We start from the raw sequence: 11,953 nt of genomic DNA on the forward strand, positions 1-11,953 counted from the left end.
TCTTAAAAATGTTTTTAATGCTGAGTGCCATAATGAAAAAGCAGCACAATTTTGCCTTTGATTTTCATACAAAATAAATATATATTATATTCCTTTATATTATTATAAATATTTGTTAATTTCCTGTGTGGAAATCAAACCAATCTTCCATAATAAGTTTCATTAAACCATCAGTAAGTAGCCAAGGACCTGTACCGTAAGACCACGAATAGACCAGAATAGAAGCATCAATTTTCAAAGTGCGTCTGGCACGACCTGGTTTTCTCAAACCACGGACCACATGACCACAGTACCTCACTACTTATGACACACTCAAATGTTCTTCGTTAATGTCTTGTCAGATAGAGACACCGTCGCACCGAGCCATGGAGAAGCTTGTGTTAGTCTTCCTCCTTTATTTTCTGGTGTGTTTGGGCACAGCTCAGCAACAATTACGCGCACGTGCGGGACCGTGGAGACACCGGATTCAGTGGGAGAATAACGGTCAGATGTACAGTCTGCTGAGCACCGGGACTCAGTACCGCTCCCCGGCACAGACCAGGAGACGCACTCAGCTTTTACTGACGACTAAGAACAGTTTCAACAGAGTGAACCTTCCTTTAGCGCCCAGTCGACCCACCAGAGCCAGAGCCGGACTCCCAGGGGATGCAGTCTGGGTTCACCCGCTCCAAAACGACCTCGGTCCAGTGGATGCATCTGTTCTTGGTGCTGATGCGGGACAGTATTTAATCGCCCCGGGACGACCAGGGTCACCCGGGCGGTCTCCACTGAGAATGACCTCTGCCGGAGAGGCTGTGGCTTTGGGGTACCGTCCACACCAGAGTCCGTTGAATAGCACCGCTGCAGCCATCCAGGAGTTCTCTGGCAGCGGGATCCCACGAGGTGGTCGGAGTACAACAGGAGCTGAAGCTGGTGCACAACAGGTCCCCGCGTCAACGATTAGATCACCGGACTTTACGCACAGCCAAGGTGGCCGGATACGACCCGAGAGCTCTGAGTCAAGTCCCCGGTCACCTGCCACATCTGGATCGGTCTCCATGGCTGAGAATGGCGGGAATGCGCATCGCATCCTTCAGCAAACCAGTCCGGTAGATGCACCCATTGCGCACAGAGAGCGCCCACAGACCAGAGTCACACCGGAGTCAAACGTAGTTCCCACTGCGCCGTCCGGCAACTCTGTAGAAATACACTTTGGTCCAAGGCCGGATCCACCACGGACTACAGACACGAGTGACCCAAGAGATCCGCACAGTATTCATCACAGAAACTCGGTTTTCTACAACGTTTACCCACCAGACCGCAGGAACAGGATCACTGCGCGCCCTCCGCCAGGAACAGGCTATGGCACCAGGTTCTTCCACAATGGTGAGGCAGAGACATAAGATACAGAGACCACAGTGTGTACAAGCAGTTGGCAAAACACAGAGTTTGATCATCACCTCCATCATATAAAAAATACACAGGAAGACAATGAGAGACCATGTATGGCAACAATTTAATCCCAGGAAATATGGGACATATTATCAAGTATAGAATAGATAACTATTTAAAGCGAAACTGATAATGTTCCTGTATCTTAACTAATAGCCCCCTAAAATCAACAAGTCCGAGAAATTATCTTTTTATGTTTTGACCATATAAAGTACAGTAGGCTTCTCTAGTCAATATTTAAGTATTCAAGTATTTAAATGTATTCTTGAACATGATTCCCTCGGTTCAGTGAACAATGAATAATGTGATTGTTTTTATCAGTTAAAATGTTTTCTATTCTCTTTATCTCTGTATCACATATACATATATATCTCTGTTGATTATTCCCCTTCATTATGTGTAAACACTCTATTTAATGCATAATGAGTCACTGTTTCTATCTGGGTCCTGATACATATGGATGATTTTGAGGTTGATTTGTTTTCTGCAGGTCTTCCAGACTTGGTTCCTGATCCTTATTACATCCAGGCTGCCTCTTACATCCAGAGAGTGCAGATGTATGCACTCCGCTGTGCTGCTGAAGAGAACTGTCTGTCCAGGTACTCCTCTTTATTCAACACTATCAGTCTGTCAGTCAAGTGAAACCAGTTAATTATAAGATCTGTTATTCAATCAATATTTCTATAAGTAATGTTTAATGACTCCTAAATTGCAAAGGTCCTCGTGGATTGTCTGAAATAATGAAATTCAGCATCCGAATGATATTTTTACTGACAAAAATCAATGGGGTTCACGTATATGAATAAAAAGCACGACAACCATTCAGTATTCCTTTGAGGTTCGCTGCCACATCTGGATGTGCGTCGGCCTCTGTCCTGTTTGGACGTTACAGCTGAATGACAGAGCGGCTGGACACAAACCTGGCAGCCGCCCGAGTTTCTCTCCTCTGATCTGAGCTGCCACTCTGCCAAGTACAATAAGCTCTGAAGTGAGAGTCAAAGGATTCCTGAGGTGAACACAAGAACTACTGAGGCAAGACCAGAAACCACCTCTGCCACCGTGGCGGTGGATCTACACTTGTCTTATGGTCAGTGGTGGACGAGACAAAGTTCACTGTGCAGTGAAGTGCTGTTTGCACTGATGGATAATGTGATGTGAAGATGCCATTGGCAAGAAACACAAGTGGCAGGTCGCTCAGTGGTTCAGGTTTCCAAAGTGTCTGAGTGAAGATGCTCAGGGGATCTGTCCTCATTAGTTTCCTGCTTCCTTTTCCCTCAGGTCCGCGTATCATCCGAGTGTGAGCGACCTCGACTACAGGGTCCTGCTGAGGTTCCCACAGCGCGTGAAGAACCAAGGAACAGCAGACTTCCTCCCAGTGAAGCCCAGACATGACTGGGAGTGGCACAGCTGTCACCAGTGAGTGGATTTGGGGGATACATCTCTAAGTATATATTTCAAGAACTTTGATGCTCTATTGGATATTTGAACATATAGGTCTGTTTTAGATGTGAGGAAATTAGGTGAGTGTACAAGACCAGGACACATTTGCATTACCCATGTGGATCTTTCTCTGTCTCCCTGCAGACATTACCACAGCATGGAGGCCTTTAGTAACTATGACCTGCTGGATGTCTCCACCGGAGAGAAGGTGGCTGAGGGACACAAGGCCAGCTTCTGTCTGGAGGACACGTCATGTGACCGGGGAATACGACGGCGCTTTGCCTGCACCGCTCACACACAGGTTGGTCTGCACGGTCTATGGTTTATTCATTTTTCCATTGATCGTCCAATCGATATTTTCAATATTTCCTACTTGTTGGGTTGATTCCTGTGTTTAAATGTGAGATGATTGATTAGGATGATATTTAGAAATACACACAAATTCTTCCCCTAAGCAAAAAGAAGGTGAATGATGTGAGTCTGCGTTTGTCTCAGGGGCTCGGTCCTGGTTGCTATGATACGTACCACGCAAACATCGACTGTCAGTGGATCGACATCACTGATGTACCGCCAGGAAACTACATACTCAAGGTGGGGGGTGTAGATCTGCTTTATGAGTGTAGGACATGATAAATAACAGAAGTGAGTTGTAATAATAAATATGATTAAAAATCCGATTTTCCAGTGTGTTTTCTGTCGACTGGGCTCAAGTATCTACAATTCATAGCTCGTTCTGCTGTTTTTCAGGTGACAGTGAATCCCTCCCAGCTCGTCCAGGAGTCGGACTTCTCCAACAACGAGGTTCGCTGTGACATCAGATACACAGGAGGCTACGTCCAGGCGAGGAACTGCAGGATTACAGTGTGAGTAAGAGACTGGCAGAGTTCTCACATCTGATCCACTGAGAGCAGAAACACAAGCTGATGGTGTCTGTTGTTTGTTTTGACAGGAGCTGACCTGACTGAAGACGACAACTTCACCACAGAAATATGTAGTATATATATAAATGTTTACTGTTATCATAATTCTCTCTGTTTGTATTTATGACATGATATACTGTAGCGTCAGACAAGCTGGAGTGATGCTGTCTTTTTTGTTGGATTAATAATTTCCAGCTGGTATTAGCTCAATTTACTCAAAACTAAAACAAACATTTCATTTGTACCATATGACTGAATCAGTGTTTATTCGAAAGGAAACTGTGATGCTCTTCTCTCCTGAAATTTAAAAGCCTTTTGTTTTATTTGACAAATGTTCCCTAACCCTAACCCTCTGTTAAATGACTGTATATGTATGTTACAATACAGAAAAAGCAAATACTCTAATATATGAATTTAAAGCAATAATTCTGTGTAAATTCTTCCAGCAGTGTCTTTGAAAATATTTAGTTTGAAGGGCTGTGAATGGTTGAAAGGTTGTCTGCATTTTTATTGTATTTTTAATAAAGATTGTTATAAGTTTTTTTGGAAACAAAAGTACTATTGAAGGCTATTTTCCCCTTTAGATTCTAATGATCAGTAGGTTTAAAGTTGATATTTCCAAAAGTGTAACGTAGGAAAAGGAAAAGGGAAGCAGGAATTTACTGAATGAGATTTCCTGAAGGTTTTGATGGTTGAAGTTTGCAGGAGTCGTTGGCAACTGAGTTCCAAACATTGCAACCAAAAAGGGGCGAAGTAATAATATTTGTATAGCACTTATCTAAACAAGGTTACAAAGTGCTTCACACAAAAAAATCCATGGCAAAATGAGGAAAGAATGATAATAAAAGGCATTCAGTTCAGTTCAATTTTAAGAGTCATAACTTAAATACTTACTAAATCATAATATAATAAGGTCAAGACCTTAAATTTATAGAGAAACCCACCAGTTCCCACAATGAGTAAGCACTATGGCGACTTGTGCTGACTTGTGCCAGATTTGTGCCTCAACAGAAAGTGAAAGATATAATAATAAAGAAACAGGAAAACAATAGTGTGAAGGCTGACACCAGTGGCGTATCTAGGATTCTGAATCATGGGCCTTAAAGGGGTCACAATTAACACAGAGGGGCCAATTATACTGTACGTCCCACATCAATGCACAATTCCTGATTCAGTAAGGTGCATGTTTAAGTCATTCCTTCTTTTTCTCTATTCCTTTGAGTGAGACCAAACATCATTCAATATATTTGGAAAATTGTTCATATTGTATGTAAGTGACAATTTTTTTAAGACTACTGACAAGACAGGGGCACTTAAAGGTCCAATCAGATTTCAGCTGGAGCCAGAGCCCCCCCTGGCCCCACCCCTCAGTCCACCCCTGGCTCACACGAATAATCGCTATGGATGAAATAATTTGAACAAATATGAACCATGAAGCCATTCCCCTGTCTAGCTGGCGTCAACAACCTGTTCATAATGAATAACCTGAGCTGGTGGTACATTTCTTGAATGCCTTTGGAAGAACACACCTCAGAGAGACACGTGTGAAAATGGTTCCACTTTGCACGTTTACATCTGTGGGAAACAGCAGCAGGGGACGTCCGTCAGCTGTGCACCACCGGCCTGCTGTTGTTGCATATTTTTCATGTTGTGTTAAAGTGGATGAGTGATTGAGAAAACATTTATTCACCTGACAGCGGCTCCTGATGAGGTGTCTGGGAAGAGTCTCGCTCTGTTTGCACTTTGTCACCAGATTTATGCTGCGTGATTGGTCAATGTATAAATAATCACCACAACATTTATTTTTACAGTAGCGATGTTTGCTGTCCAGCACGAATACATGACCTCACTGTGTTCCAACGTTAAATATATGACAGTAAGAGCTTTTACTGTTTTTGACCCTCGTTTGTTTCAGCACCACATTTCTCTTTCCATGTGTATCGTGTCGAATCTTTATTTGACAAACAGGAACTCCTCTAATACATTAAACCCAGGGTGTGAGAGATTTGTTCCTCAACAGACACTTTGTGCAGGTCGTTTTGAAGTACAGGATTTCAACAACTTTCATGCCAATAGAAGGAAATGAAAAGGGGATGAAAAGGGAAGCAGGTTCAGGATGTGCTTGAGTTGAATATTTAGGCAGGTCGGAGCTGAGGTCATGGAGTGTGTTACTGTAACACAACTACACACAGTCATGACCAACATGTCACAGGGACGACACCAGGTACGGCACTCACCATGATGCTCGTCGCTTTGTGTGTTAAGAATGAGTCCAGAAAACCAGTAGAAAGTTTATGAATAAATTGAGAATTGAAACACTGTTACAGTGCTGGAAGATCCTGTTCAGATACTTTATTTAAATAAAGGTACAATGTAAAAATAAACCCTGTATAAAAGGTAAACTGTAGAAATACAGAAGGATGATCAGAAAATGTTATTTGTTGTGGTTGGATGAGGTAGATCTTATTCAAGGAGGTTATGTATTTGTCTACATTTGTTTGGATTTGGATTACACAAAACCTAAAGGACAGTTTTCCATGAAACTGGTGCGGTTCCGGATCAGGTGGTGGATCCAGGAATTCTTTTCACCTTCTTTAACATTGTGAGATCTGGCGTTTTTCAACATTTTCCCTGATTTCTCAGAGACTAATTCATTAATCTTGACAACAATCACACATGTTTCGGGGACTGATATTTATGAGTGCGTGCAATTTTGTGCAGATCCAAATAAAAATTCAGATCTATTGAATTTAAAAGTGGTTTCATACAGGGACTGTCGGGCCTTGGTGGAGGTATGTGCTCTCCGAGGGGCCAGTCTTCTCATCTCAAGTCCTGTAGTTCCTAATTTACGGTCCAGCTTCTCCGAAGAATCAAAAGATACAGTAAATGTTGGGGGATTGAAGAAAAAACAATGTTCTGACTGATAAATTTGTATCGATTATTCCGCTGGTATTTAGAGATTTTATTTTTCAGGTAAATATAAAAGTATTTAGTAGTATTCTTTGTCAGATAAATGTAAAAAGTTTGGAAAAAGGACAACATTTCCCTTGAAATACAGTGGAGTAAAATATCATGTGAAAATACCCATATACCTCAAAACTACAGTTAAAAGCCTCAGTTACGTTCACATGACGAGGATGATACAGTTACACGGATGGAAAGGATGAAAAGGCATCAAGAATTAAAATCTCAGTTTATCCACATCACACTGGGTATGAACCCATTTTACCAATCCCCAGATTTCCCTCATCCTCTTATCCAAACATGGCCTCTCTGTCGAGCCCACACCATCTTTGGTCAGAGAGGCCTCGGGGTGAGCCCCCTGATGGGAGTGTGACAGAGGGTCAGGACCGAGCCTCCTCCGCCCGCTCCAGGTGCTGTTTGCTCAGAGCAGACCGATGTTGCTATAAGCCTGCGGGGCGTGCAGGGCGGGGAGAGGTCCCGGTCGCCCCTGCTGGAGATGACAGGGAGGAGAGAAATTCCACAGATCCGCAGACGGCCAGGAAAACCTGACTGCAAACCGCTGACATCAGCAGCACCACGGCTAAACCATTATTATCGTGAGCTGAGTGTCTGTGAGGCCGAGCCCAAAAGGTCTGAGTGTCTGAGACTCCACGTCAACAAGTGTCAGAGCCAACAGGCGAGACTGCAGGGACGTATGATGGAGGGCAGTCCAACGTTGCTCCTCCAGAAATCCACCTTTAAATTATGACCCTGAGTTGAAGAGACTGGAATCCAAGATAGATTTGACTTCTTTATTTGGTCCAGCATGTTCTTCTGCATAATCTCATCAAAGAGTCCTGTTACTTTGAGGTTGATGAATGTGTTTGCAAACATTTTCCTGTTTACAAATACAGCAGAGACAACATTAGCGACATTAGCATTTATTCTGAGTAATGTTTCTGTCACCGTCTGAAGTCCAGTATAAAAGTCAGAAAATCGAATTGATTAGTTCCTCGAAATATAAGTTTAAACTATTATTAGTCCTCTTTGAGGGTTGAGGAAGTTCTTTACTTGTTGTTCTAGCCTCGTTCCAACTAACAGACGTCTAAATATACAAAAACATGAATTCAAGATGAATCAACACCACCTGATGTTCAAAAACTAAAGTGTATTTTTCCATTTAAGCTTCTTGATTTCTCTAATTTCGTGGACTTGGGATTTTCCAGGTTCAGTTTTTAGCCTTGACTCCGTCCAGCTGCTGAAGCGCTGATGTTGGTTCTACTGAAGACTGACTCACACTGAGAGACGGTCCTGAGTGCACCTCTATAACCTTTATTAACGTTTCGTTTTTACGAGCTTGTGTGTGTGACTTCTCCTTTGTTTAAAGTCGAGAACTGAGCAGGTTAAAAAGTTCAGAGGGAACGTTTGGACCTCGTCTGGTTCTTTCCCTGCTCAGTCATAGCTGCGTCCTTCAAACCATCAAGGAACGAAGGAGCCCGGAGCTCCGCCAAGGTGGGAAATTTCATCTGTGACTCACCCTGTCGCCGTTTGTCAAATCAATTTGAGCTAACGATGTTCTCAATAACAACATCGCCTCAGCGGCCAAGGAGAGAATGAGCCCAAACTGTTCTGAGGAAGGACTTCAAAGAGGGAGAGCGCGCTGTGGACGTCCCTGGAGAGCTGGGTCATTTCTCGCCAGTAATGCTTTTCCAGAGGAAGGGTCTTGGCAGCGTGGACTCTCCCACCCGGCGGTCCCACAACATCATTACCGGAATGTGACGGAATGCTTATATATCAACAAGCGATTTATTTAACCTGGAGCTCAGGCTGAAGAGACGACTCCATTGTGATTGGAGGCTCTGCTCATTTCCCGCAGCCGTTTCCTGTTCTGGGGACGGTTCTCCATCTTTTATCTAGCTTGTAGAAATGTTGGTTTTCTCTAATTCTCTAAAGTAAATATGAGAAACTCCCTCCAGGAAAGAGGAGTAGAAACATCAATCCAAACACTGCGTAGCTTTAATTTATGTTTCCTTAAAGTTTGTGTGAAAGCTGCCACACACACACACACACCAGCCTGGATTTCATGTGTTTTCATCAGAAGTGTGATTTGTTAGATTGAAACCAGGATGTTTATGTTGTTTAGTTAAACCTGAAATAAACTAGCAGCTGAAACAAGCTGTGAAATTCCACAGATTCACTCCATGTTTCTGCTAAACGCTGCCTAATGAAGCAAAACAGTAAATTGACATAGTTAGTAAGTCGCCCTGTTGCAGTTTGATGGCTTCTGTCTTCATCACTTTATTTTCCCTGATTGAAGACCCACAGGCCATTGACTCCACCAGCACAGGTGCATTGTTGCTCAGTGCAGCCGTTGGGTCCAACAGAGAGAGAATCTTGGTTTTGCAGCCACAGTTTAAGCTAATTAGGTTTAACCCGGTTATTGAATGAGGAGAAAGAACCGGGGCAACAAAAACAACCTGTTAATATATCTGTCCCAGCGAATTCGCCCACAGTTTGAATTTGTAGCTTTAGCTAAGGGCTAGCTTAGACGGTTACCGCTGCTCATCGAAGTCTCGCGGTATTTCGGTAACTTTTTTTGTTCTTTTCAAATGTCGCTAACGAAAGGGGATTAACTTCCCGCCCTAGTTTGAAATGCATGTTTCTGGAAACGAGACACTGACACACGAGCGGTTGTGTTGTTGTTTGAGAGTCAACCAGTGATAAACGGTTAAACGTTTCCTCTCCCCAGGGACGCTGACCCGGGTCTCCGCGGAACCAGCGAGCAGAGAGATGATAAGAGAAGCGCTAGACTGCAGCAGTGTCCGGTGGATCAGTCTGTGCTCGGCTGCCTGCTTCACTCTCGGTCTGTGAAATTTCCAAGCACAATTCATGTGAACTTTGTCTGCTGTCATTCAAATGAAGTTAATTATTTGAATGTTAGTTGAAGCTGCTTGTCGACTCCTGGCAGAAAAATGTACAGAGATAGTTACCAACTCGTCTGAAGTGAGGTCGATCAGATAGTTTACATTTTGAAAACTGATTTGGGGAAATAGTTCTCTCTGTAAACTTGTTGAAGCTTCCTCTCTTATAACAGGCACTTGTGATTTCACTGGTTTTTTGTGTAATTCCAGGAGAAGAAGCAGCAGTCCAGTCGACGTGAACGTGTTCAGGCTCACGAGGTACGGAAAGGATACGTGGATGTTGTTTATATACATTATTTATTTGCTCCTCGGGACATCTTCATAACCATTCATGTATATTCCCATTCATAGGCATTGATTCAGCAGCAGGTCACCACTGTTGAAAGGCAGACCTGCATTGATGAGAGGCAGGTCACTATCATCCGGGAGCAGCAGCTGAATGAGCAGGTCACTGGCGCAGGGAGCTGATATTTTAAAACCTAGAAACGAGTGAAGTGATGTGATAATACAAAATGCTCAGGCTTAATTAATAAAGTCTAACCTGATGTTATCTTTTGTTATCTTGTTTTATCTTATTATATTCAAATAAATAATTAATTGATATGGTGTCTCTGTGCCCCTATCTACCAATAATAATACTAAAAATAAATAAATAAAGCCCTCAAAAAGCCAATTCATTTGCCTGAAGAAAAAAAAAAAATAATAATCCTGACAATTTCAATATGGCCTCCCACTGTCTCCTACTGTTCGGTGCTCGGGCCCTAATGAAAAACTAAATGAAAAATAAACCTGGATCCATCCCTTACTTAATCAGCATCTTCACCAAGATGTAGAGGGATCTTCCAAAGCCTAGGTTCCATCCCTCCACCAAGTTTTGTGGAAACCAGTTAAATAGTTTTGTAACTAGAAACTATCTGACTAACTAGAATGATGATCAGTAGAGTGCTTCCACAAAGGCCCAACAGTCCCCTTAAAGTCAACCAAGATGTCTCAAATTGCACACACTCATAGATGCAGACCCCTAAATGTGCCTTGTTCTTCAAGATCCACGAATTATTCCCTGGGAAATTGGTGACAATGCCAAAAAAGCCCTATCCCACAAAAAATTACTGGACCTGACACTTTTGCCTAAATTTAAAGGTTCCATCTTGACCCATGTCATATCCTTCCACTAAGTTTTTTGGAAATCAGTTGTTTTTGTGTAATCCTGCAACCAGACAGGTGAAAATATAACTTCCTTGACGGAGGTAAATATTTCTCTTTTTAGCTGCTAAATCATCCTCTAGTTTTACAAGTCAGTCACTACCTTTGTCTGTTTGCTGTTTACTGATGAGCAGTTAGTGTCTGGTGCTTTTTTGGTTTTATTGAGCTTTTTTGCTGAATGCAGCTGAGAGAGCAGTGAGAATAAACCACAACAGTAAAGTGGCGAAGCAGTGAACCAAAACAATGAGCTGAAAGACACTAATATGAAGCCATGTAGAGGATTTATACTGAGCCATGACTTTCACATTACTCTATTGAGTCCGGAATCTATTACTATACCATAAAAAAATTATTTGTGGATCAGATTTTTCATATATTTACGAACTTTAAAACCAGAATTAAGGATTCACATAATATGAGTTCATCATGATGCACATGCAGAAAGAGATGATCCCAGGAAAAGTCAACGCCATCTGACAGTGTTTGACTGAATCAACATCCATCCGCCTAGTTAACACTTTTATATCAACATCAATTCATCAGCTCCATTAGTGAATACATCAGAATTCAATTCATTAATTTGCCAATGATGTGAAGTTGTGTTGTTAATCAACCAAACAATCAGGAAGAGAGACTTGTGCTAAGTTGTAATTCTGATTTGACAAAAACAGATTGGAAAGTTGTTTTTCCTGCACATGTTTCCTCTCTTTCGCTGTTCATCAAACAAACCTGCTAAATTAACACTACACATATATTTGTAACTACTGACGTGCTGAAGTGGTGATGTTTAACGCTCCCCGCTGTTTGTGTAAAGTCTGGACCTTAAATTTGCACCATTGGTGGGACGATTTGACACCACATGTTCTGTTTGGGGTCTGTGTTTACTTTTGTTTATAGCAAAGAGAAGAAGCTGTTTGTGTGAGCGCAGTGGAAATGACTGAATATTTCTTCTCCTCCTGGTTTTACACAGCTGACACCCTGAAGGAGGAAGTAGTGTTTACCTGGGCAGGACGAGGACTCACTCAGTCCGACCGTGTACAAATCATTACAGACCAAACTGCTTTCCCTGTCTGAAATAGAAGAATATGGGCCTAC

The 11,953-nt window shown here is 42.4% G+C and overlaps 1 protein-coding gene across 1 annotated transcript; it reads left to right on the top strand.

The window, feature by feature from the left end:
* Positions 1-311: 311 nt before the first annotated feature.
* Positions 312-4,022, top strand: loxl5a (lysyl oxidase-like 5a). The gene is made up of 7 exons (XM_034583957.1): positions 312-1,365; positions 1,922-2,030; positions 2,710-2,847; positions 3,016-3,172; positions 3,367-3,462; positions 3,619-3,734; positions 3,821-4,022. The coding sequence occupies exons 1-7, from the start codon at positions 330-332 to the stop codon at positions 3,825-3,827; spliced, it is 1,659 nt and encodes a 552-aa protein (XP_034439848.1). The 5' UTR covers positions 312-329; the 3' UTR covers positions 3,828-4,022.
* The last annotated feature ends 7,931 nt before the right edge of the window (positions 4,023-11,953 follow it).

Source organism: Hippoglossus hippoglossus, chromosome 4, assembly GCF_009819705.1.
Source record: "Hippoglossus hippoglossus isolate fHipHip1 chromosome 4, fHipHip1.pri, whole genome shotgun sequence".
NCBI lineage: Eukaryota > Metazoa > Chordata > Actinopteri > Pleuronectiformes > Pleuronectidae > Hippoglossus > Hippoglossus hippoglossus.

Excerpts from the sequence above, each read along its gene's own strand:
- loxl5a (XM_034583957.1), top strand. The coding sequence starts at position 330 with ATGTCTTGTCAGATAGAGACACCGTCGCACCGAGCCATGGAGAAGCTT. Across the intron at positions 1,366-1,921 it reads CACCAGGTTCTTCCACAATG|GTCTTCCAGACTTGGTTCCT; the intron begins GTGAGGCAGAGA and ends TGTTTTCTGCAG. Across the intron at positions 2,848-3,015 it reads GAGTGGCACAGCTGTCACCA|ACATTACCACAGCATGGAGG; the intron begins GTGAGTGGATTT and ends GTCTCCCTGCAG.